Raw genomic sequence first — 27642 nt, 5'->3', positions numbered from 1 at the left:
AGTGTATTTATCCTAAGCGGGAAGTGGCTTACTTGCTACACCCTGGTATACCGACCAATTGTTGGCAGGGTACTCCACCAGAGATAGCAGCAGGGAGAAGTCAGTGGAGACAGCAATAACTAAGTGGATGACAATTGGGAAAGGTTTCCGTGGAGAACAGTGAAGTTTAGATCCTGGAAGCAGCCCCATGGGGATCTAAAAAACTTTTCTAGGGTAAAACACATTTCAGACTGATATGACAAATAAAAGCAAAAGGCCAATGTCACTATTTTCCACTAAACCTTGATTACTGGAACAAGAAGTCTGCGTTTTGCTACGAGTATGCTAAGTGTCTTCAGAGGTAATTCCTTTCTTCAGGGCCATAAAGTTTAGTAAGCATTTCCTTTGAAACCAAAATTCTAAGAATGAGAGGCAGACAGATCCAGAAACAAGATTATTTTCATGGACAATAGATTGCATTTGCTGCAATTCCATAAGCTATCACATTCATTTGTATATGAGAGCTAACTGTTTAATGTCAGTACATACCTATTTTACTTAGCTCTTATGAAGTAAAGTGGCATTTCCAATTCAGGCATCAACTGACCTCTCCATCAGGATTACAGAAAACAAATGGTTCCATCTGAGAAGGCAGGGTGCCTCTTCAGAAGCCAATAAAACTGGAGGGACTGAGTAGTTAATGAACAGTGCTTTCCACAATTAAGATTGTAGGATGATTTTGTCCTAAATTTACAACTGATTAAAACTTCAGGGATCATGTCATCATTTGAACTAAAAATAATCCAACTGCCACCCTTTATTTTGATCACTAGAGACAGATTCAATGCACAATAATAATTTGCCAGTAAGTGCCATTTAATGGAGACCAGAATTGTGAATGAAAAGAGAATCCAAAGAACCGGGGTAATAAGTGTTCGTGTTTTGGGGTTTTTTTAAGTTTATTTTAAAAATAATTACCTGAAAAGCACTGAAATGATCAGTTAAGGTAACCTAGATAAAGGTTTAAGTGCTTTTCAAATGTAGTTCTATGAACTGATCTGTTTGTATGTAGTTTTTGTAACGTGTTACTAGCAAACTTAACTTTGAGTTGGTAAAGTTCTGTCTGGGACTAGACACATGAGAACAAAGATGATCATTGAATTTTATTAGCCTAGGAAGTCCGTGGAAAATATAAACCAATAACCCCTTTGTCTGCACATCAGTGAACCTGCAACAAGGCACAAAACAAAATCAACATGTTTTAAGCAGTTTTCCTGCTCACCTGCAATCAGTTTTAACTCACCACACAGCAAACTGCATTCAATCTATAAATGTTCAATTTTTATTACAAAGTATGAAAGGCAGAAAATACTGTACCTAATACACAGGAGGCTGAAACTTAAAAAGGTTAAAAAATTGAATAAAACTACATAGGAAGCAGGAAATAGCATAAAAGGATGCAACAGTCCACTTTCAAGCGGTTTCATAAAAGACTGACTTAATTTACAGAGTTTCAATAATATGGTTCCAGGGTTCAGGTGTTAAAATCCACTGTAACAAAACCTTTTATATGGTTTCTCCATAAAAATAATTAAAAAAGGAATACCAGGACACTGCAGTTACTTGTGGCAACAACATGTCTGAATCTGCCCGATAATGGGATGCTAGGATTCCTCTAGTAAAGCATAGTAGCAAAGTTGCAAATCTCAAGCAATATGAAAGAGGGAGGAAAAAAGTGTGCAAACACCTTAGGCTACGCATGACAGCAGTAAAATCGCTATTGCTTTAACATATTTTAGTGAGAACAAGAAATCTGGGATTTCATATGTATGTTTGTACAATCATGCTACAAAGATCACACCTTCAGGAAGTTATCACAATGGGACTTTAAAGGGGAACAGCAGAAGGGAATACACATAACAAAATGAACATCTATTTAATTACTAGTAGTAAAAAAAAAAAAAGCTTCATCTCGACAGATTTATTCATTACATTGTACACTGCTGGCAACCCAAGTAAAAAAAGTTCCTTTTAAATAGCAGATACCACAAATTCATATTCACCAGGTTGTCGAAATAACATTGCTTCACAGCAGTACTATTTACTGCCAGAGTCCTTCCCCCTTTGTTTAGCAAGTTGTGTGCGCCTTCATTTGGATTTGCCTGACCAATTACTCTCTCTCGCATAGAAGGAAACTTGCATATTTTACAAACAGGAAAATGGACATTCTAAGACGCTGTGTATGAATGAGAGATGGAACCAGGGCCTGTCGTTTGTTGTGGCTGCAGAACCTTGCAAAAATAAAAATAAAAATAAAAAAAAACCTCAGCATTGTCCTTTATTAGCTTATCTGAAAAGGAAGCCAAGCAGGTCATTTTCCTCACCAGCAAGGAAATTCTAGATTGATGGTATCTATGCGCCAGAAGAGGCAGTTGGAGATACTGGGCAGACTAAAGGCTGTCCAGAAGTCTAGCGCAATAGTGTGCAACTTCCTCTTAGAACTGCTCTTGCCTCTATGCTCTGTCTCCAATTGCCAGACAAGCACCCCGGTAAGCTGGTGTCTAGTCACACGTTTGTTACTATTTCAGTGCTGGTGAAAGGTGCTGGATCAAAAACCTTAGAGAGTGAGACCCTCTGGCTACAGCACGGGCAGTGCAAGTCTCTTCACTCCCCCTACCTTTGCCAATGTACCTCACCTATGACTTAGAGCGACCTTTCCTAGGGAAATTTGGTTGCCAAGCAAACATGGAAAAGTGCTGTTTAAGTGCCACCTAGCATTAAATCCATAGGCTTCCCTGCAGACATTAATAAGGGGGCCCATCTAGAGCCAAATGTACTCCTGCCCATTAGGAACCAGATCTGGAAACAACCTCATTTCATACAGACCACGGATCAGAACAATGCCTGGACTGGGATTTGAACCAGTGGCCTTGGAGTGAAAAGCAACTGAAGTCATTCAGAGATACCTTAACTGTCCACTGACTGGATAATGCTTCCCTTGGGTTTGAAGTGGCAGAACCATTTTGTGTGGCAGTAGTGGGATGACTAACTCTTTCAATACTTTGAGGGAGGTATAAACAATTGTACAGCCCTACTGTGCACGGAGCTGCACCTTGTGATTTATCCGTTTCTGCCTGTGCTGCGTATACGGAAAGGGTTAAGATAGTCAGTACCAAGGAATTTTGATAGTCAAAGATCTTTGAATTCTGCATCTTAAGTCACAGAAAGCTGCATCAATTTTCCTGACATTATGGAACTGACAAAGACTGCAGAATTCACCTACATCCCAAGATAACTATCTACCCAAACCACCTATCATTACTGCCATATGTTTGAAAGGGCACCTAATTCCAGGGTCTCCCAAACACAACTAGGCAATAATAAAAGTACCCAAAAGAAGCAAAACAAAGTTGTGTTTGGGCAAGAGGCAAAGTCAAGTGCTTGAGAGATCCCTACGGGATCATGCCGTCATCGGCATATAAAGCCTCACAGTTTGTAGTGTTAACAGCATTTTCAAGTGCTCGCATTTTTGGTGTTGCTTTTCAGGTGGTTCTGGCGTGAAAAAGGTCCCCATGTGCTGCCAACCAGAGCCAGTTTGGAACTGCAACAGTCAGGAAACTCTCACGCTGTATTTAAGATTTTATTAATCAGACACAGGGTTCAGAGTCAAACGCCAGCCTTAAAGGACTGAGGTAGGAAGGTTATTCCATTCCTAACCCTAACAAAAATACACCTGCTAAAGTTCCATCTAGAGCGCGTAAACCGGCGTGCTCAGCTTCCAGAACTTATATTTTAAAACAAAAGTCCAAAAAAATGTAGGTATATGCCAATACATTAGCACAGACATACATTTCTCCAATCGAATCCCAATTAAGAAACGATCTACAGATCACACGGCTGTGGATTTATCATCTCATCAATGAATCTATTCTGGTTGCTGACCTTTGTTATCCAGTGTTCAAAAAAAGTAATTAGAAGCAATGCAGATGTGTGATCACAACTATATTTTGAAGGGATCATGAATTTTGATTCTGATGGGAAGCAAGGCCTTGCTTCCCGTAAGTACCCAGGGGGCCTTAAAGTAAGGAACAATCTGCAGTATCAACTTCTTCTCTTTCTGTACTTTGAGACCACTGAATTTCTTACTCAAGAGATTGTCAAGGCAACCTTGACTATTAAATCCTAGCACATAGCAGGGCAAGTTTAGTTGCAGCAACCTACCACAGACTGATTTAATTCAGTGCTATACAGATTTAACATACAAATGCACTGGCTCATCCTCCAGCTAGCTTTGAGAGTCTCACCTCATCTTTGGGCTGGGAGCCAAAACATATTAGCTGCCCATGGGATAGTTGGTATCCCGGGCAACTGGGTTTTTAAAATGCAGCCCAATGGCTGGAATTAGTTAGCCAGAGAAAAGATACAAAACTACTGAAGTTGGAGGAGAAATGGCACTTCAGTCCCGTTACGAAATTCACTTCTGTGCCAAGCTCACTGATGCTTCGGGAAAGGTCTAAGGCCGTGGTTCTCAACCCATTTACCATTGGGGGCCACACATGCAGTTCTCTCTGTGTTATGTGCTCTGCACCCACACAATATATATACACACTACCTGTATGGCTCTGAGGATGTCACATGGGCCTCAGCTGTGTGCTGATTGGGCCACAAGCGGTCCACAGGTTATGAACCACTGGTCTAAGGTCTCCCTCTCTATTCTCCCACCCCGACACAAAATGTAAAGGCAGTTTCTCTGTATAGTCTCGCAATCATTTAAGAAGCCACCAACAAAATGAGTCACTGAACCAGTTATTTCCACTAACTCTGGAAGAAATAATGCTTATGGAGATTGGCAAGAGGTAAATGTAAGGGGGGTTGAGGTATTTAAATTCATCAGCACAAAGGAACGTGCAAGGTTTCCACGTCTAATTGGACTATTCAGCGGGTGGAATCTGCTGCTAAGTAGTTTTTTGGTCATTAACCCTCAGCCTCAAATACCTCTCGGGGAAGGGGGTTAATTTGCCATGCAAACAAATGAGCTGATGGACAGTTCAACTCCTCCCTCATTGCCCCTTTTGTGAGAGCAGGAAGGCGGGGGCACTGAAGCCTCATTTCCTTACCTAGATGGACATGCCATTTGGATTACTGAACTCCTTATCTAGAAAGGTTTGGGGTAATTTTCAGTAATGCTCATTAAGCTACCAAATGACTTCTGAAAACAAATCATGTCTGTGCCCTCAATGTCCCCTGGCTTCCACCTATGGAATGACAGCATGACATGACCCAAAGCAAGTAAAGAAGCCAAAAGCAGTCCAGCTGGCCAAGCGAGCAGGTGCTTCCATTGCAAGGACCTTTGGATCAGAAGCCTAATCGCTATAGACAAAGCCACAAACGTTCTGCAAGAAATCTTAGGGAGGAAGGCCCCCAAGCGGAGGTCTCCTCCGTACACATAACAGAACCACTTCTGCTGGTAACGGAAGCTATGAAGTTGTGTGTACTCATTTAGTCTCATGTTCACATGCTCTTAATGCTCAATTCTCATTGGTCTAAAACTCTGTTCTTAGTCAAGGTGGGATTATATTTTTGGAAAGTTTGAGGAAAATCCCTTTGGCTGTTTCAGCTGGATGTTTATTCCCTTTCCTTAATGCAAAAAAAGAGTTCTCTCTCACTATATCAACTAAAACGTCTCCAAGTGACTTGTCCTCCATGACCACCGCTCAGCTGGGTGGGAGGAAGAGTGTGGTTTAAAAGGTGTTTAGATATCACAGTAATGGGCATAGTACAAGATGTGAGAGAAATAAAGCATCTGACTTGCTGTACCCAAACAAAAAGTGAGAACTGTGTTTTTCTCCGACAATCTACAGAGAAGAGTCAATACCATTCTGCCTAATACAGCTTGTAGTGGGCAGAGAAGCCACATAGCTCAGTGTCTGGCCTGACCATAAACAGTTTGCAGGAAACTAAGTTTCTCATTGAAACATGAACCTGTCAAGATCAGACTGGAGAAAATGGTGGACAAGAAAGAAACCGTTATTAAGATCATGGGATCCACCTTTTTTGATACATTCTTTGTAGTTCTGCAAAAAGCGTTCAGCTTAAAGAACATTACGTTGCTATCATTTTTTCCTTCTGAAGACCGCAGCTAGAAACAGATGTTCAGCTACACTGTTAACTCAGCCTTGCGGAAATCTGTCTGCAGCCAAGCAGCAGCAACGCAACCTTTACCCACACAATTTACATCAACAGAATAAAACTTCAAAGCCTAACTGGGACTATTTAAATACTAACATTATGAAAGTAGTCCTCCCCCCATCTCCCCCAAAACCCTACTTCCCCAAAACATGAAATGCAAAACTTATTGCAATGTTATATAAACACATTTAGTTTGCACAGTCAGGAAGCAAAAGGTTTACGCTTCTCTCACTGGCATTAGCTTGTTTACGTTGTGCCTAGTACTTGTATTTAGATACACATGCAAGAATTTTTCATGTACTATTGTTACAAGTATATCTAAATGAAAGCAGCCTACACCATATAAATGAATGTTGCTATGAGAAACGCAACTTTCATTTTCTAACATGCTTGCATATTTAAGTTTAACTTTAAAGGCGCAGCTCTACTTTGAAGAGTGCCCAAGTTTAATGGGTGATTCCACACTTGTGGATCAATGATTTCTGGAGCAAATTCGCTTGGCAGACCAGAGATGCATGTGTAAGCTATCTGGCAACCATGCCAGAATCGGAACATGCAACCATGCTAGGAATCTGAACACCAGACAGTTCTTTATGGCTCACCCATCAATAAAAATTCTGCAATTGGAACTTAATGAATTTTATTGACAATGTGTGAGACTGAACAGAATGTGCCTCATTCTCCCAGAGACGCGTTTGCTCTGCACTGTTAACGGGAGTAAATATCTGTCACGAATGAGAGGTGATCAGATGAATAAGATGCTTTCGCATACTCTGTTTTCTATTTTTTAAAAAGTCACCCGTAGGATAATTTTTGCTTGTTGTTACCAGAAACATCTAAGATTCTAATTGAAAAAGCAGACATCTCTATTTTTCAATTTTAATCTGCACTTGACAGCAGGCTGAACATTTAGTTTCATTGACTCATTCCGGTCTTCCCTGTTTGTCTGGGTCTCAGAACAAGAGGGACAGAGCATTTAAAATAAAAACCTGTGGTTGCAAGAGAGTTGGCCAGGGACTTGGGAGAGAAGGTGTATGTAACTGAAGCTACTTCAAATTGGAAACCTAATATTCTTAGAAAAAAAATTAAATTTTGCCTTTTTATGTATAATGCTACCTTTGGTTTTCACTCAATATCAAGATTGTCTCTCAAAGTAATGAGTCAGGGTCAGCTGATCTGGATCTTGACCTCATCAGCTCAGTCTATTGTTACAGAACAAGGTGATGGTTAGACCTCACCAGTGGGGTGTTCAGTGTGTCACCTTCTCATTTGAAGGGTATTGCAGTTAGCTGATCAAAACAAGAAAACGACATCATTCGAACTACCCGCCATGTTAAGACAATGAAAGAATTTTGCTATCCCTCCGCATAAAGCATCATGGTGACAGAGGGTCGGCCTCGCTCTCCTTCACCTTTCCACTTCAGAAAGGGAACTTGGATGAAACTAGAAGGCTCCCCGCACAGCATACCTATCCTGCTCCTCTTACAAGAGTTGCAGTACCTAAGAATGACAACTAGAGCCAAAACAAGGTCTCCATTTGAGACACACATTGGGCAACTTCTTTTAATTTAGACCCAACCCTGTATGTTACTTTAGGAAACTTTCCTTTACAGGGGCATGACTTGCCTTTGGACAGCAGACCAGCTGTTCTAACTGCTTCTATCACAGTCATCCAACAAGATCTGACAGTACAATGCTAATGCTTCTCTCCTTGCTCTTAGGAACAAAAGCTAGCTCTTCACTCGTTCACTTTCTAGAACTCCCAGGAAGACGAGCCAAATGCAAAAAGAAACTCCAAGGGATAGGTTAGATACAGAATTTTGCTTATAATTACAGTTGCCAATCAAGTAAGCTAGAAGGTGTGAAACCATTTTATTTTGGTTCAGATAGGAAGCTTTCTAGAGGAACCATTTGACTGGAAGTGTCTATCCAAAATGCATTACAAGTCACATTTTTTACTAAATGTTTTCAAAAATAGCTCTAGTCATGCCAGTATCTTCTCTGTGAATCTTGTCACCATTCAGTTAAGTAATACAGCAGTGGGAGACTCAATAATTCAGTGATGATCTGACAGCCCACCACAGTAACAACTGCCTCTAGCATCAGTTCAAATGAAAGACCTGTGCGACAAGTAATGGTACTTCACCACACCAAGCGATTCTCACCAAATGGTCAGGGGCACATAGCCAAGGCAACAGCAACAGTTTTACTGCTAGGAAGCCTACAATGATGCTCATGACCCATCATCATCATCATCATCAACAGATCCTGCTTGGGGCTTATGGAAGTGGATCACATGTCAAAAATAAGAACTGGGGTGAAGAGCCTACTTAATAGAAACTAGTCCAATATATAAAAACGTTCAAACGGTTTAGGGACAGTAACAGGAATGATTAAAAATTCCTGCAAAGGCGGTGGTTAATATTAATGTCTTTTCTTTCCACCTAGTTTTGCACTTACATCTATCAAACTAATTGGATGTGCTGCCTCTGCTGGCTGACAAACACATGGACGTATGCAGCAACTTAAAACAGTCATTTAAAGCCTGTAATGCTCATTAACACAGTCAACAAACAGATATACAGAACTTTTTAATTGAGAAAAATATTAAAATCAAAACCCAGAAGGTCCAAGAGGCTGGGTGCGTCCCTTCGTTTTCTGAGTCTTGTAGGGACAGCCGACACCTGCCATTAACTCCTGCAACAGTTTCTTGGAACAGTAGATGCAAAGCAACAAAAGATACTGGCCACTTGAAACATGTTTGTTCTTACTTTAGAGGGGAGGGGAAGTTATAAAGCCCTGCCTCAGTTTGCCACAGACCAATAGTGTTACACTCTCAAGATCTCCAGACAGTTGTTGTAGCAGATAGCTATCCAGTCCGGTTGAGTCGATGCCCACTGTACATTGTTGATTTCCCCTTCTGCTGTGTAGGCCAAGATTGGGTCCTCAATGGCACGAGGCATTTGCTGGATATCCCAGATGAGAGCCTGATGATCATCCGCTACAAACCGGTAAGAAAGAATTCGAATCAATCATCTCGGAAATAGGTAGAGGCATATTTACATGGCTAGTTGGAGGGATATTGTATTTTAGCTTGCCTTTAAGACTGAGTGAGAAGTCCAAATGAAACAAACAAACAAAAAAAAAAGTAAAGTTGGGCAATTCCCCCAAATATGGAGGAAACGAAGATCACATAAAATGAAAACTCCACTCCACCATAACCCCGCTCGAATAGCTCTTTAGATCACTACACATCTTTGATACACTCTCAAGGGAAATGGTGGCAGCACCATCGATAGGCACATTTAAGAACCAGCACTTGGAGAAAGCACTGAATATACACTGGCAGGAACAATCTTGCATTGGCCAAGGGGATGGACTAGATGGAACCTAAGAGACCTTTCCTGTCTTTAACTTGCATGGTTTTAAGCTTTGTGTCCAAGGAGATCTGCCCAATTTTCTTAGAAAATTCATACAGTTTTCTGACCACAGACATGGGTGCACAGCTCCCAGTGACTTACATGAGAGCCCACACACTTAGCCAAAACCAAAAGCATGGTCTAATGGATGTTAAGAAGCCATATACTGAATCTCTCTACTGTGTGTGCAAATATATTACACCTTCAGCAAAAAAAAAAAAAAAAGGGCCCTCCACAAAATATTCAGCCAATAGCAACACTAAATGCATCACAAACTAAAAATGCAGAATTTGAGCACTGTTAGCAACTATAGTTTTATTACACGGAGAGAAAACAGCCCTTTGAATAAAGTGGTTAGCTGTTAGGGAATGCACCTAAAGCTAATGAATGACTCCAACATTCATGACGTAAGAAAGGTGTTGCCTCTTTCACAGTTCAGACATTGGGACACAGTCCCTCATTTTCAAGGCGAGACAGCCCAATATTCAAACTGCTTAAGAGGCAGCAGCTTCTCAGTTTCCCTGGAGAATTCTGGGAAATGGTGGAGGTAATAAAATGAGCACCTATGACAGCTGGATAGATCTACGGCCCTAGTCTTATTTTTTTTTGCTCAAAGAGCTGGAGAGATTAGAGGTAGTGGAAATTATTGCAGGAGTCCCAGGATAGAGGTTCATACATTCAGAAAGCTCCTGGGGGACAAGACCAAAGAGGGAGGAGCTGAGAAGGAGAACAGATCTCTCCCCATGCTCACCTGCCGTACAGATATGACAGGAAGAGTGAGGCGCCCAGGCAATGCCATTCACACATGCTCTGTGGTTGTTTAACCTGGCAACAGGTGTGCAGGGAACTCTGACGTCTAGAATCACCACCTTCAGAAGCAAAAGTAAAAATGTTTATTCATTTGTTTCCTGCAGAAAAAAACACCAAAAGAAAATGAGACACTTTGGCAGAATGTTATAAATACAGCACTGTCTCTAAAGACACACATGACTGACCAAAAGCTGTTTTGAAAGCAGCTAGAGAATCACTGTACACCTTGTGTAATATGTAACACAGGCAGAGTGAATTATGAAGTTACAATTCCATGGAGGAGTACTGGTGATGTCGAACTAAAGAAAAATCTACAGTGCCTTTTGGCGTCACTGAAGCAAGATGGAACTTAAGAGTATCAGCTCAGAGGCATAAGGACCAGTCTCAAAATCAGCTACAGGTTAAAGGAGCCTTTCAACTCCTCAAGTTTGTAGCATCCCAACACCTACAGCTGCAAATAAGTATACAGCCCTATGAAATCAAGTCGGCTTTTATAAAGAAGTGTTAATAGTGAAATTCAGCAAGTATGAGAACTTCAATACATTTGGAAAATGAACAATGCAGTGAACAACTCCATAGAATAACTCATTCCAATACTTTTCTCAGAAGCTGGGCTTCTTGCAATCCGTATCTACAGCCCTGTCCCAGATACCCAATATTAAGCACATATGTAGTCCTCTTCTCCTCCAACATGCTTTACAAACATTGACTAATCAGTAAGCCCATCTAAAAAGTCCAACAGCCTATAGGGCAAATGCTCAGTGCCTCACCTCCATACCATCCATGGCCATTGTTGCAAGATAGTTGGGATCCTGCTTGTTCCAGCAGAGACGCAGCAACGGATGGTGTTGTGGATCCTCATAGATAATGGTGCTGTGCTCCAGATGACGAAGGTCAAACATCCGCACTGAGCCATCTGCGCCAACTGACGCAAACATGTCTCTCCCGCCACCCGCGCGGCTAAATGCAATGTCATACACCTGCTCAGTGATAGGGGAGATAAGAACATGGCATTATTTTAACATTCATTTTGGCTCCCATTTCTCCATTTTCAAGGAACGTGCCCTATTAATTCCTCCTCCTCCTCCCACCAGTTAGTGTTTGCAAACACAAGAACAGCACACAGGCATGTCAAAGTAATGACAGCACTGCTCTCTAGGCAGTTTGAGATGGGAGCATGCTAGGAGTGTTAACCACACAGCTGTGCCAGCTTCTTCATTATCTACATCTGGGCCTTTTCCTCTCCAATAAAAATATCACCATTACATAGCTGGACTGCATGTGCTACATATACTTACAGAGAAAAATACAAAAGTCTTAAGATCCATTGTGGCACCAGTTTATTACCAGATATGTTCTCTGTCTGAGGAATGCACTAAGAGGGCTTTTCCATCTAAATAGTGTGTCATCACTAACTATTTACTATGTCAGGCATTTGATTTTACTAGGGAATTGCAATGAGTTATAGCAAATACCACAGGTATCTTGGTGTAGAACAGGGATCTCAAACTCAAATCACCACGAGGGCCACATGAGGACTAGTACATTGGCCCGAGGGCCGCATCACTGACACCTTTTCATATAAAGGTACAAAAGCCCCCCGCACCCATTCCATCCCCTCCATTGGGCCCCACCCCTGCCTCGCCAAAACTACTAAAGACTCTAGTAATGCTCCCTGAAGTAAAGGGGCAGAAAGTCTCAGGGAAATGAAGAACCCTTTCCTTTCTCCCCCACCCCCATCAAAATGCTCACAGAGGCTTCCTTCGAAAGGCATAGGCAGCAAAGAACCCTGCTCCACTCCCTCATAAATGCAGCCAGAGAGCAAAAAAAATTTGTTTAAAAAACAGGCAGTTAGAATAAGTCTTAGAAAAATGCTTATACTATACAGGCCTGATCCTACAAACCCGTAATTGCATGAGAAAGTCTGATATGATGTCCCAAGTATAAAAGGAACAAAGAAGGAAAGTCTAGAGGGTTCTGTCACTACAGGGTGATTTGGGTGCCTTAACTGTATGTTTCCATGTTTTGCTATCTTTAGGTTTCTTTTAACTTTAAACTTTAAAAAAAAATTAAAAATGAAGAAAACATTAAAAAGTTTTGCCACCCTTAAATTACGAATATGGCTCTCAACTTTAAACTGGAGTTAAGTTTTGTCTGGCAACATTTTATCAATTTAATACAAACTAGAACAAAACAGCAAGCATATTCCGCAGGTCACCGTCTAACATGAGTAAAAGCGAGTATGTAGAATTTTCAGGCTACAAGCAACTGAATTTTAGACAGATATGTAATGTAGAATCCAAAGTCTTTTTTCTAAATCCTCAGATTTTCCTGGAGAAAAATGGGAGTTAGGTTCATTCGATAGACCTTTAACAGGTTTAATGCAGACAACTGTATGAACGAGAAAAAAGAAGAGTAATATCATCACCTCTTTGTCATGTGCAATAAGCTGGGTCTTGACATGGCCCGATACCAGATTTACTCTTCCCAATACCTGCCCAGTCTCCAGACCCCAGATAGTACAGGTGGTGTCAATACTAGAGGTACCTGAAACAAAAAAAGTGTCTGTTAATGGTGGTACTAACATAGAGCTGCAGAAATGTCATCTTATCACTTACGGGATTAGTCTCAGATGTGCTTTGAGATCTCTGGGTGAAGAGAACTCTGCGTGAGCCAAGTATTATGGTTAAAATGTTTGACATGCCTGAATTAAACTATGGATCGCAGGCTGGATCTGGCCTGCACAACATGTGTGTGGCCCACATGACTCAGGTTGTGCAGAAATTTTGTAGTTAATTCTCTAGCCCTCACAGCTGTAGAGAAAGCCTTACAAAGATGAACCAAGCATAAAGCGAGATCATGTCTGCCTGAGTGTACAGACAGCCTAAGATAAAGACTCAGTGGGGTGAACTCCCCTGCCCGATACAAAACTGACTGGAACAGCAGCTCTAAAGTCCAACAAGGGTGGTAGTGAAGCCCTTCGGGGTGGGACTTGCTGCAAAAGAGGAAACAGTGGAATAAATGTTACTACTGAAAGGAAGTATTGCCCCCTTGATCTCTGTTCAAACTTCCCCCTGATGCTAGTGGAGGTCCTGACTATGAATCAAGGGGCGTATACACCATCCTGTATTCATACCCCATCCCACAGATTATAATTAAACAATGAATTTAGCTCTCTGCTCCAAATGAGAGTGACACCTGGTTTTACTCCCGTTGTTGCAGAGGCATTTCACTGTAACCAACATGGTGCAGTGGCACCAGTGGGGCAACGTTCTGTCCAACATCATCTGGCACAGTTCAGCCATTTGATTGTAGCTGAAGAGTCTGTGTATAAATTTAACACTAACAAAAGGTGCCAATCTGACAGCCTTGAAGACTGAAACCCTCTATTCAACATATAGGCTGAGCACAAGCGACAGCCAGGGAACACTCCCAAACCATGTGCACAACCCTGAACTGGAGATGCCTCCTGGGGGGTGGGGGGAGGAGAGAGAGAGTGTTCAGTCTCCACCATAGGCTGCTCTTTTGTGACATTTAAGCAAGCAGGTTTTTTGCGATGTAGAAACAGGGCCACTGAACACCCATGAGCTGGTAGTAAGTTCTAGTCACTACTCACCTGGGCTAGATTCAAAATGGTCCATTTTATATTGAGTATTTAATGGGTCAGCAGTCTTACCTAGAAGATAAGGATCCACTTCATTCCAATCAAACGACGTTAACGGGGCACAAAAATCAGAGTTCTTATTATTGTTCAGCAAGCACTCCAGTCGGGTCTCAGTTTCACCCACCTTCAGGAAGAAGTTAAAGACACAATGACTGCCTTATTGAATGGCCTGGATGCAAAATCCAAGAGGTGCCCCATAGAGCATAGGCCTTCAGAACTTCAAGTCTTAACTGTGTTTGACATTGGTTTCTTCCATAAATATCTATCTATTGTGAAGAGCTTTCAGAGTGTTTGAAGTAAAACTGAGAAAGGTACATATGCTCTCCCCTAACAAGTAACTATTGAGACTTGCCATCACATTTAATAAGCTACTTTCATAATTCTGACATTGCTAGAATACTCAAGATACCTCGCAGCCATTGTATTGTTATTCAGAGAGGGTTCTACGTTACTTTGAGACTGTAGGTAAAAGAACAAATTATCCACTATGTTGGCTTCCCCTCCGGCAATACTGGTGAGCATAATGCTAGAGATAATGTGCCTCAAAAGAAATGGGACTGGGAGAGAAGGGGATCAAAATGCAATGCAGTTAATGGCACATACGTGGTGCTTTTCAAGAGGCTATTTACTTACTCTCCACACACGCAGGTAATCACCGCTGGTTGCCAACAGGTCTGGATATACTCCCTTGGTGTCAGGAATCCACATGAGCTTTGTAGTAGGATATGGGTGATCAAAGGTGTTCCTGCAAATGAACTCTGAGCTCTCCTCATCTAAACCAACAAGCTGGACCTGTAAGAAAACGTCTATCAATTAAAAACTCACTTTTCTGCTTGGCAAAATAACCATGTATATAACAGTATTAAGACAATGTGTATAAGTGCTGCATTTTAAATGCTATATTAGCAATTAAGAGTCTATTAATGATATGCCAAAATAAATGCCAATGTTCATCTTGACAAGCTGCAAGATACCTTCCTCTCTTCCACCTTCTCAAATTTTAAGGAATACAGTCTATGGTAGGACACGAAAGATCTACTGCTAAATACAAGTCATTGATCTACCACTACCATTATATTTTGCACTTCTCTAGTACTTGCCAACCAAGTAACTCCTCTAAAAGCATTTTGAGATAACAAAACCAAACCACTCAGCTCCTTCTGAGGTACAAAAGTATTAACTAATTTCATTTTATAGAAGGAGAAATTGGGGCACTGAGAGATGAAGTGAGTTGCAAAGTCATAACCAGACCACAGATCTGTCCCCCAAAGATTAATGCTATTTCTTCTCTTCCACCTATGCTGCTTTCAGATTGACAAAAAAATTTATATATTTAAAAAAGGAAACATGCCCAGTCTTCCTACATATAAACCTCAGAGTGCTTCCTGGTTTCAGTAGATGCATATGCATTACAGAAGCCTCTTTTCTAAGAATATGGGTTTAGCAAGGTAAGTGAATGAAAGTGACATGCTAGGGTGCCATATTTATTCTCTTTACATGACTTTAAATCAGTTTCCAATTCATAAGATTCACCCCAGGTCTCCAACAGCAAAGTGCTTAAAAATCATAGCAGATGGTACAACACAAGTGACGCAGTCAGAGTGACAGTATTACAAATAGTCTAAGACCTGGAAAAAGAAATCAAACTTAAATTTTTCTGCTCCTTTATATCAAAGATTTTTAGCAGGGTGGTCTGTGAAATTTAGTATTGACAAGCACAAATTAAGGCACAAAGTGGGGAATAATTTGAACTTCTCAAACACTTCACTGCATTCTAAATTGGACTATGTCTACACTGCGCACCTTGCAGCCGCGCTGTTGTAAGGTGCACTGTGTAGCCATTCTATCACCGGGAAAGCTCTCTCCTGGCGACAAAATAAAACCACCTCCAAGGAGGGGCAGTACTTTGTCACCAGAAGGTGGCTCCTACTGACGAAGTGCTGTCCACACCGGCGCTTTTTGTTGTTAGAACTTTTGTCGTTCGGGGGGCAGGGGTGTTTCACACAAAAGCGACAAAAGCTTTAACAACGGAAGTGCCAGGGTAGACAAAGCCTTAGATTTAACACGGGGGGGAAAAATCCTGGGTATTTTTGTGGCCTGCTCAATGAAAGTCTCTGCCTCGTCCTCCATGGGCTAAAGGTGAATGCTACAGCTAATCAGGGCCCTGCTGGCTTAGATCAAAGGAGCTGCCTGGCCTTAGCTATTCAGTTCCTGGCTGGGACCAGAGGGGGCAAGGAAGGGTGCTGCTCTCTGGAAAAAGGAACTTGGGGGTATATCCAGAGTTTGTTTTCTGGCTGCACTTTGCACAGCTCAGTTTGCAAAGAGAGAATCCAAGAACCTTAACCCTGAGATTAGGGTGAACCTAAAGGGGCCAGATAGCAAGAGGCCCAAGGAAGAGATAGCAATTAATTGAAACAAGCCATATATGGGTGTTTATAGGGTCCATCAGCTGGAACCTGGAGTAGTGAGTGGGCCCAAGTTCCCCTACTGGCCACAGGTAAAGTGGTATAAACCCCAAGAAGTGATGGAGCTTATTTGGGAACCTGACCAAAGGGCCGAATTTAAAGGCCGCAGAGCCCTCTGAGGGCAAACAGACTGTTTATTGGACTCTAATACCGTAAAAGAGGTTTGTGGTGGGGCATCTGCCCCACACTAGCCCATAAAGGGTTAACAGAACCCTAGGGAGGCTGTGCAGGAGACAGCCAATTGGAGTGGAGCAGCCCCTCAATACCAGGCAGGCTCATATAAGAAGAGCAGCAGGGCAGAGCAGGTCAGTCACTCCCTGGAGCTTGGAGGACTGGCTGCCTTACAGGCAGAGGGCAGATAGCACCTTGGACAGAGCAGTGCTGGGCAGGATCAGGGGAGCGAGTGTGAGTGACTACTGGCGTGCTGAGACCCTGAGACAAGGGTGGAGAAGATGCTGGGGCTGCGGGAAAGTGGCCCAGGGAAGTAGACAGGGGTGGGAGGGGACGCAGCACGTGGCTGCCATCCACAGGGTCCCTGAGCCGAGACCCGGAGTAGTGGGTGGGCCTGAGTCCTCCTCTTACACCAGTAACCACTGAGGAAGTGCCTGGACTGCCATTCCCCTGGAAGGGGGGAGAACTGAGTGTGACACAGCCAGAGGGCTGTGTCCTGAAGAGGACGCTGCGGTCCTTGTGGTGACATGGGTCCAGGAGCTGAGGTGACAGTGGGTGAGACACCACCAGAAGACGGTGCACTGCATAGCTGATCCCCGGGACATCCAGCAGGAGGCGCTGCAGTGGTGAGTCGCACCCCGTTGCAGGGTTCATTTGGACTTTGTGGCTTGGCTGGAGTGCCAAGCCACAGAAGACCCACCAAGGTCAGTCAGCAACCTGCTGAAGGCATCAGGGGCGAGAGGACTGCAACACCATACTCAGCCCCAAACAGGCACTCAAACAGGAGCATGCCCCTTCAGTTCCTCTCAGTTCTTTCCCACTTTCTTCCAGCTCTCAGGTGGAGAGAAGGCTTATTACAATAACTTTTCTAAGCAATAGTTTATTCCTGAGGGCATTCTGCACCAAACACGTAAAAATTCTGCACCAAAAATAAAAATTCTGCACACAATATTTTAAAATTCTGCAAATTTTATTTGTCAAATAAATGTGGAGGCTCCAGCATGGCATGGGGGAGCACAGGCCACTGGCTGCACAGAGGTGGGAGATCACTCTACAGCTTCCCCAGGGACATGGACTCAGCATCCAACCCTGACGCAGCACAAGGACCAGGCCTGCCCCTCTGCATTAGGTGCACCAGGTGTGGGCAGGCAGGCTCAGCCCAGCAAGGGTGGAGGGGCTTAGTGGGGGGGCGGGGGAGGAGCCAGGTGTGTGTGTGTGTGTGTGGGGGGGGGTGTTTCTGCATGGGACCATCTAGGTTTGGGCGGCTCAGCGGGGGATCTGGGTGCAGGGGAGATCTGGATGCAAAGGGGCTTGCTAGGGGGTTCTGGATGCAACGGTAATGGAACGCTGCAGGGGGTTCCAGGTGAAGGTACGGTAGGATGCTGGGGGACTGGCAATCCAGGTGCAGCTGGTTGGGGTACAGTGGGGTGGAGATCCGGGTGTGGGTGGCTCATTGGGGTGGTCCAGGGTGAATGGGGCTTGTCAGGGGGTGGGTGGGTGGATGAAGCTCTGCAGGAGGGTCCTGGGTATGAGGGGTCTGGATGGATGACAGATGGGAGAGCAGCTCCCCGTACGGTGCAGCTCCCCTGCAGCTGAGGAGCGATGGGTGCAGGAGGTGGGGGGACAGAGGGGAGTTTGCAGAGCTTCCTGCAGCTGGGGGAGAAATCTGCGGGTTGGTCTGACCTACCCCTGGATGCCGTGCAGACGAAGAGGAAGGCCCGTCCTCCCCAGCCCAGCCGGGACTAGTGCTGAGCCCAGCACAGGGTAGGAGCCACCAGCCAGGTCTTCCCCATTCCCACCCCCTACCCTACAGTGATTTACCTCTCTGCCAGCTGCCATGGGCACCCAAAACATACTGCTGGGGAAGGTCGCATGACTGCTCTTATGGCTTCCCTTTGCTTCCCCATCAGTCATTTTTCTGGCACCTAATGCCATCAGCAAAGAAATCTACGGGGGACATAAATTCTGCACATGCGCAGTGGCGCAGAATTCCCCCAGGAGTAATAGTTGTATATTTGCCATGGCAGCCTATGTTGTCAAACACAGTTACTGAACACAAAAAGCTTTCTTAATGCAACATTAAGCTTGCACTGCTAAAAATCAAGTAATCAAGAAATAAGAGCTTAGATTCTTACAGCACTGCTAGCTTGGCCACACTGCGCCTACGCGCTATAACGACACTGACAGACTCTAAATACGTTCTATGGGTGCAATACCCGAGATCACTTATTCACTGATGCTTCAAAAACTCCCACATCCCAATCTGGGTCTATGCTGGTTATGTCCTATGTATGTATCTTGTGAACCTTGTACTTGTAACCTCTCATAACTTAAGCCTGACCCCAGATGTACAGTACCTTCCTTCTTAAATTGTATAAATTTGATTTTAAAGAATAGCTATAAAATTTTTATGTGAAATATATTTAATAAAGTTTCACATGCTCTGGACAAGTCAATATTCCTGTTCATTTCTGAAGCTGATTTTAGATTAGAAACTGATTTAACATTAAAATTTTCCTCCTTCTTTACTTTTTCTCCATCCCTGGAGTCTAAATGTCCCCCNTCGGGGAGGAGTACAGAAGTCGAATTAAAGAGACCTCTATGTCGAACTAAATAGCATCGCAGTGTGGACGGGTGCAGGGTTAATTCGATGTAATGGCGCTAACTTCGACATAAACGCCTAGTGTAGACCAGGCCTAAATGTCCCCCCTCTAAGCTGGTTTAAGACCTTCAAGTCAGTTAAGTGCTTGAACTACTTATATCAGTGAGCACTTTAGATGCAATGCATGGATATACAGTGCAAAGTTTTCTATTGCATACAAGCAAAAAAGCCAACTTCTATTTGTAAATTAATATCCACTTTCTTTCAAACTTGATTATGGACAGTTCTCAATGAGTACTATTTACCTGCCAAAGGTAACTATTCAGCTATTTGAGTTGTGTGTAAAAAAGTGTCTTTTTTTAAAAAGACTTTTGTTTTTCCACTGTTTAATTAAGAAACTGTAAGGATTTTACAGCTCCCGCATCTTAACCCTCCTGACCCCCAGACACCACACACTGAAAAACTTCTGCCTCAAAATATGAATTTTCCAAAGAAAGTTATGAGTAAAGGAAGGTAAGATTGCAAGACAACTTGTCCCTAACTGAATGAATCATTGCCAAATTAATTCAACGGGATTTACGCAGCCATATGACAAAGTTATTTCTAGCTTAGAACTAATCTGCAACAGACAAACATTGTTACAATAAAAAGAGCATCTTGCTACTCCGGAAGGCAGACTCCTATCAGAGTATTCAGACCTTCCCTCCTTTGAACCCTCCCAGGTCTCTCACCTGATTAGTTATACCAAGGTCTTGTTTGCCAGACACATGATGGTCTCAACAGAACAGAAAGATTACAAACACCTTGGGAAAGGAGGTTGTATGTTACCCTGAAATGTTCGTAACTCTGAACAAACCGTTACGGTTGTTTTCAAAAGTTTACAACTGAACAATGACGTAATACAGGTTAGAAACTTTACTATGAAAAAAAATGCTGCTTTCCTTTTTTTAGTAGTTTACATTTAACACCGTACTGTGCTTTTTTTGGGGTCTGCTGCTGCTGCCTGATTGTGTACATCTGGTTCCAAATGACGCATGCGGTGAACTGCTAAGTTCGTAACTGTGGTGATCGTAACTCCGAGGTTCATGCTGCAGGGAGAGTATGAATTGATGCGGACAATCTGGCTAGGTTACTGACCAGTATCTCAGCTTTAGTTTTTAGTTTAGATTGCAAAGAAGATTGTGATAAGAAAACTTGGCAGATCTATTGCTTCAAATCAGCATTTCCTAGATGTGAAAACTGAGCCTCCCCTTCAAGAAAATGAAAACAATCCATCCCTCTTTAACCCTGCCAAGTGTTGGTAAAGGCTTAGCCTCAGATGACTGGAGACAGATTGTGCCATTTTCACAGCAGTACTTCCTTTCTTGTAGGCAGTGTTTGTCTAGTGGCTAGATCACTAGACTAACTCAGGAGACTGGAGTTCTATTCCTGGCTCAGCCACCTTGGGCAAGCCACTTCACCTATGCCTCAGTTTTCCTATCTGTAAAATGGGGATGATTATATTAACTGCTTTGAGATCTACTGATGAAAAGTGCTCTAAAATCTAGGTATTATATGCTTTGAGTAATGAAAGTTTACAGTGGTGACATCTGAGTTTGTACCCACTGAAACAAATGGGGCAATTCATAATCTGATTATTGTATCAAACCCCCTGCAAACTCAGATGGCTAGGACTACAGTTAACCTTGAAAGTGTGACTGAAATGTCTCTTTACAACTTTGACAGCTAAAAATCTTGCTTTAAAAAAAAGAGTGAAAGCTGAAACCGTGGAGAAAAATTAAGAGTCCTATCTATATCCCTGGCTAATCATTCATGCCTCTCACTTGTAAACAGTGCCTTAAACGAATCCAGAAACGTATTGGGTGCAGAATGTGGCAGTCTACCGGTGTGGAGGACCACCACTGAGTAACACCAAGTGACAGCTCACACCACTGCTTCCTATTGAGTTCCAGTCTGAACCTACAAAGACCTAAATGATTTGGGATGTTGCAATCAGCTAAGCTCCCTGGGTCCAAAATAACTCATGTCTGTTGGCCTTCACGGCATGCTGCAAGAAGTGCACTTATTCCTATGGACTGCTACAGATGGTGGGGCCTGAACTGCCTCAGGCAGGGAGATGATAAATTAGGTTTTATAGGGGGTTATATTATGTTGTCTGTCAAGGTTGGGGGGTAAACTGCTGTTGTATTATTCATTTTGTATCTTGCATCAGGAATGCCCTTTTAGAAGAAATCCAATCCAATACAAATCAGATAAGAATCTGTCCTGCTTTCATCCACTGTAAGCAGTTCTGCTGTAGTGAATATGAGGAGCATTGAATCTTTTAAAAAGCACCAGGCTTATTTTTCTTGTAAATAAGGAAGAGAGGACTATTGGCATGCTTTCAGCAAATCTACCTTCCTAAATAGTAACAAAATGGATGATATTCATTACAACGTTGACTTGTAATGCATTAGAAACACAGGGGAAGCAGAGAAGTCAATGTTCCCCAAAGCAAGGGGAATAAAATTAAGAAAAAGATTGTTTTGCAGCTTAAGAAGCTTTAAAATTTACGAATATGAAAAGTCACGTTAGTTTTAATTTTTCCTTTAAATGCTGCTGACTGTACCTCAATTTTTTGTAGGTCATTAGGCTCCCTTATGTGATTGGCAAGTAAATTTGCCAGCGGAGATAAGGCACATGTAGTGTGACAGTTTTCAGACCTGCCCTATAAAGCTATCCTCCTCCTGTCCCTGAAACTAATCAGTTATCAAACCAAGAGTGGTCATGTACTTTACAGTCCCAAATTACAAAGCTCCATTTAACTGAAACTTAAATAAGTTCTTTCATGATCCCTGAGGTTATATCATACCCATGAATAGATATGGACTAGATCTGAAAGAGCCACTTTCCAACTAGCATGGCCCCCATAGAGTTAGCTTGCATCTGCACCCCTGGAGGACAAACTTCCCTCCATTTTCCTAAATGTTTCCTTGCAACATTCAGCAAACTGGATTATATCATTATCACAAGAGTCTCAGTGGGGTAACCACCACCACATCCCAGTGCTCGGAGGTTTTGTTTGCAATCAAGAGTGAAGAGGTGTCGGAGACCATGCAGAGCAAAGACACAAAGTACTGGAGACACTACCATTACTCTAAGGCCTTGGCTACACTTACCCGCTAGTTCGACGGCTGGAAATCGAACTTCTGGGTTCGACTTATCGCGTCTAGTCTGGACGCGATAAGTCGAACCCGGAAGTGCTCGCCGTCGACTGCGGTACTCCAGCTCGCCGAGAGGAGTACCGCGGAGTCGACGGGGGAGCCTGCCTGCCGCGTGTGGACCAAGGTAAGTTCGAACTAATTCGAACTAAGGTACTTCGAACTTCAGCTACGTTATTCACGTAGCTGAAGTTGCGTACCTTAGTTCGAATTAGGGGGGTAGTGTAGACCTGGCCTAAGAAATAGCTCTACCAATACTCTAAGCAACAGCTACAGTTTTATTTAATGAAGACTGCAATCTCCCTGCCAACATTAGGTATCTTTTTACATGGGTAACTACTGATATTTGTTAGCACCATGAAACTGAAAACCTATACATGATGTCAACAAGTCTGGCAGCGTTTGATCAAGATCCCTTTTGAGGAACAGCCAAATGTGAAGTTTGAAGGTCTTGTTTCAATTTTTAAAAGACTGAAGAAAATATGTACCTTCATTTATTTCTACAGCAATATCAGGCAAACAGATTTTCAACCCACCCATCATGCCCTCTATTTTCAATTCTACAATGCAAGTCTCCCACTCTTCAGTACTCAGAGGGAATGGAAAACAATGGGACAGATGCAGGGCAGTAGTAGCCCAATTGGGAATATCCCCAGGACACAGGTAAGGCTACCACATGTTAGAGCCGCTTTAGAAATGGCCCAGTCTTAGGGAAGTGCAAAGATGGCAAAGACACCTTCTTATCCCCCAACCCCCTTCACATAAGCTGCACATTCGGTTACCTGTCAAGAGTCACAGCACAGAACCTTGCCCATGTGCTTTTAATCAATCCTACCACTTCTAGTCCAATCCCCATTTGAGTTTATTTTAGGTCCTTTGCAAACGCAGTGCTAGAGCATCGTATTTACAATAGATTGTTACCTGACATCATGCATATAGCTACAGAGTGCAGCTGCCTTTTTTAATCAAATGCTTTGGATTTAATTATGAGACCATTGTTCTTTTAGCCTCTCAGATTTTGGTCAGTTTGATGGTATTGACAGGGTAGTGTCAGATCACGGACAGAGTATCAGAAGATAAGCGTATTGAGACAGTTCTGGTACAGCAGAAGCCATTGAAAACTCACCCTTTGCCAACCACAAATACAAAATTACCATAGAAACATACTAAAGTACTGGGTTAACACTGGTATCTCAGATACCAAACCATGAAAAATTGTTGACAAATGCTCACAATGGCTGTCATTGCATTTTTCAGGGAGTGTTTCCCCTTTGTCCTATAAAGGTTTAACTTTCAGATGTTTTGGAATTAGCCACTGTAAGGGGCTTCCAAAAATGTTCGTGTTTTCCCTCCCACCTCCCAAAGAACTCAAACCAGATAACTGGATTTAATTAGCATTTTAAAAAAAAAAAAAGTCTTTGGGTTGAAACCAAGCTGGAAAGTTTCAGGTCAAGAGACTTTTTGGAGGAAGCTGCAATTGTCATTACATTCATTCATTATCTGCCACTATGACAAAGACCAAATCTCTCTCTCGACCCAAAAATGAGCATTAACCCAACACAACTTGGTTTATTTTCCTCCCTACTACCACCCCACACTCTTAGAAGAGAAACCTGCATTTCTCTCTGCAAGTTTACCGCCTGCTATTACAACATCTAATATTATTGTAACTGAAACACACTTTTTTCAGTCCATTCAACAGCCCTCTGTATAGTCAGTTTCCTCCTGTTTGTATGGGTCTTTCACACAGAAATGGGAGATTTAAAGGGGAAAATGCAATTGTAAAATGACAAAAGTTGGCATGGGAATGTAAGGGAGAGAATAGTGTCATAAGATATTTTAAACTAATTTTTTAACGAATGAATGGTTTTCAAGTTGACAGTCTCAGTGCCATTTGTGCTCCCATGGCCCCAACATAACTCACCAACTGTGAGTGTGACACACATACAGCCTGCTGGTTAAAACAACTACACATCACACTTAGTGCTCTGGTCATCTACAGTGCTATCCACGTGGGCAACAATTTAGCCATTGTAGAGGATGCCTCCCCAGCCCCCAAATTGCCCCCACCTTGTTATATTTCTCCACAAAGTTGTAAGCCATCCCACTCCCCTACACCAACTCTGTTGTACTCTTCCCTGCTTGGAGGCTTCCCATTATACAGATCCACAAAAGGACTATGCATCCTGACCCCCAGCCTGGCTTATCTAAGAGGGATATTCATATAAAACAGCTGAAGTTATAGCACTTATGAGCTTGCTGCCTAGTAATAAAATACATTGCCTGTAAGAGGGATTACATGGGCTGCTCCTGGAATATGATGCTCTTATTTAAATCTGGAAAGAGCATACAGAAGCCATAGAACACCTTGTGAGAACAGAGAGGAGATTCCTCTCCTAGAGGGCCATCGGAGAAAGAGCTTGCATGGGGGAAAACTTCCTGTGTCCTACAAAACCTTTCCCACAACAATGAAGCCTTCAGAAGCAAGGTCCTGCATTTTTAACATGAAGCCATCAGTATTCCATACCACTGAAAACTGACCCCAGCCCAAACTTTCTAGTGCTGGGAAAAGAAGAGGGATTGCCACCGAATATCCTAGGAAACGCCGCACAAAACACTCTGTGAGGAGACTGTAATGGCCAGCCAGGGGCAGAGCGAGCTCTACCCTTAACTCTGCCCCCCATGCCCCACGATCCCACCGCCCTACCCTTAACTCTGTCCCCACGATCCCACCGCCCTATCCTTAACTCTGCCCTCCCCCCCAGCCCCGCGATCCCACCGCCCTATCCTTAACTCTGCCCTCCCCCTAGCCCCGCGATCCCACCGCCCTATCCTTAACTCTGCCCTTTGTCCTCCCTCCCCCGGCCCCGCGATCCCACCCCCCTACCCTTAACTCTGCCCCACCCGGCCCCGCGATCCCACCCCCTACCCTTAACTCTGCCCCACCCGGCCCCGCGATCCCACCACCTACCCTTAACTCTGCCCCCGGGGCCCCGCGATCGCACTAGCCTTCTGCGCCCCCCACGCACCTTGTTGTTGTACTCCTCCACGAAGCTGCCGAGCGCCAGGCGGAAGCGCTTGTCGGGCCGGACGCTCCAGTTCATGGCGTACACGGTCCAGGGCGCCTCGTACTTGTAGATCTCCTTCCGCTTCCCGTGCAGCGACATGGCGGGGCCGGGGGGCGCGGGCAGGGGCCACGGGCAGCCGGCGAGGGGCCGAGGGCCCGGGTGAGGCGCGCGCGGGGCGGGGGGGGGTCTCGGTCCGAGCGAGGCCTGAGAGACGCCGAGCGGGGCCTACGGAAGCCGGGCGCAGACGGGCCGAGCGGGGGACGCGGGTGGAGGGCGCCGCCGGCTCCTGGCCCCGAGTCCCGGCTCCCAAACCCGGAGACACTGCGAGCCGCGGCGGAGGCCGTTTGGGATTCGGCCCCTCACACAACAGGAGCGGAAACCACGCGGGCTGCCCCGCCCGCTGCGCGTCCATTGGCTGAGTCGACCGCCATTCAGGGCATCCCGTACAGCCGTTGGGTGGGAAACCTGCCAGTCAGAAGCGTTCCGGTCTCTTATTGGCCACGGTACCGCTCATTCTAAGCAGGCGCGCGCCGCGTTAGTAGAATCATCTGCCACTCCGCTCGTTCCCGCCCCAGAAGGATGGGATGCTCTTTCTCAACATCTCATTGGCTGCGATGGGTCGCAGTGGCTTCGCCCCTTCATGAGGCGGGACCGTCTAGCTCCCTGTCCTTCTATTGGCTGGACAAAAGTGTCAGTCAGGGGTGAGCTGTTGGGCAGCAGGCGGGGCTTGGGGCCCAGCAGGGGTTAACAGAGCAATTTGAGCCTTCGCTTTAGACATATCCTGCAGTGAGAGAGGTTCGAATCCCAGCTCCGGCAACTAGCGGGGCTGTAAACACCCTGGGCCAGATCAGGCTCCTCTAAGGAGCTCAGCTCCCATTTAAGCAGTAATATAAGGGCAAGATTTTCAGCTGTGCCAAGCAGCCCATATGCTGAGCAATTTTGAAAACCATGCCCCAGGTCAACCCTTGTAGGTTTATTCAAAGGGCGGGTGAGGCAGCAGGTCGCTGCTGGGCTGTGGGAGGAAAGAGTCCATGCTGCTTAGACTCAATGAGTGTATCCCAACATGGATGGAAACATATTTCCTTATGCTAGGGACATTTTTCAAAACCTTTGCCCCATTGCTGACAACTCTCCTAAGGCATGGGAGGAGAAGCAGAGAAAAGTCTAATTTGTATGGGGCCAGATTCTCAAAAGATTGCCGCACCTGTTTAGCCAGGTACCAATGTCAGTGGCCAGATTTTTGCATAGGAAATAACCTCAGTGTCCTTGGCCAACATTTCTCATTCTCCCACTGTTGTGGTGTGGAAGGTAGCTACTGCCCTCTGCATCACAAAGGCCAAGAGAGAGGTCTGAATAGTTGTCATAGGCCAGCTGGCTAGGGGACGATATAACATCAGTAGTGAGATTTGTTGCAATCTTTGTTAGCCAAAAAGGAGTGATTTGGATGAGAGAGGGAGAATGGCACTGCTGATATGCAGTGGCGGCAAACAGAAGCCCCTTTCAAAGTTCTTCTGAAAAGTGGCTAAAATGGCCCCTCATGTTCTGATCAAGCCCGTTCACTCTTGTTACATCCAAGAGAAGGTTGGATATTAGGAAACACTATTTCACTAGGAGGGTGGTGAAGCACTGGAATGCTTTACCTAAGGAGGTGGTGGAATCTCCTTCCTTGGAGGTTTTTAAGGCCCAGCTTAACAAAGCCCTGGCTGGGATGATTTAGTTGGGAATTGGTCCTGCTTTGAGCAGGGGGTTGGACTAGATGACCTCCTGAGGTCCCTTCCAACCCTAATCTTCTATGATTCTAAGGGACTCGGGCTTCCGCAGCTACCTTCATTCAAGTGCCAGGTTAACCGTTATTCTCATGACTTTTCTAAATAATAGGATTGGGAGTTGGCACACCTGCGCTCTGCTCCCACCTTTGCTACCAGATCCCTGTGTGACCCTGGGAAAGTCACTTCCCCATTCTGTGCCTCAGTTTCCCATCTGTAAAATGGGGATAATCTAGCATGGAATAAGATAGTGGTGTCCTGTCTGTCATGTAGAGCTTCTGGGCAGGGAACATCTTTGTTTCTTGTCTG

General features: G+C 44.1%; 1 protein-coding gene across 1 annotated transcript; it reads right to left on the bottom strand.

Annotated features, from left to right (window-relative positions):
* Positions 1-1298: 1298 nt before the first annotated feature.
* On the bottom strand, positions 1299-25947 carry DCAF7 (DDB1 and CUL4 associated factor 7). Its single transcript, XM_034755649.1, has 7 exons — positions 25529-25947; positions 14695-14853; positions 14074-14185; positions 12826-12944; positions 11168-11377; positions 10339-10456; positions 1299-9169 (listed from the first exon to the last, which is right to left on the bottom strand). The coding sequence occupies exons 1-7, from the start codon at positions 25664-25666 to the stop codon at positions 8997-8999; spliced, it is 1029 nt and encodes a 342-aa protein (XP_034611540.1). The 5' UTR covers positions 25667-25947; the 3' UTR covers positions 1299-8996.
* Positions 25948-27642: the final 1695 nt, after the last annotated feature.

Source organism: Trachemys scripta, chromosome 23 (assembly GCF_013100865.1).
Source record: "Trachemys scripta elegans isolate TJP31775 chromosome 23, CAS_Tse_1.0, whole genome shotgun sequence".
NCBI classification, from domain to species: Eukaryota; Metazoa; Chordata; order Testudines; family Emydidae; genus Trachemys; species Trachemys scripta.
Note: the sequence above shows the minus strand (reverse complement) of the source record. Positions and strands in the feature narration are given on the sequence as shown.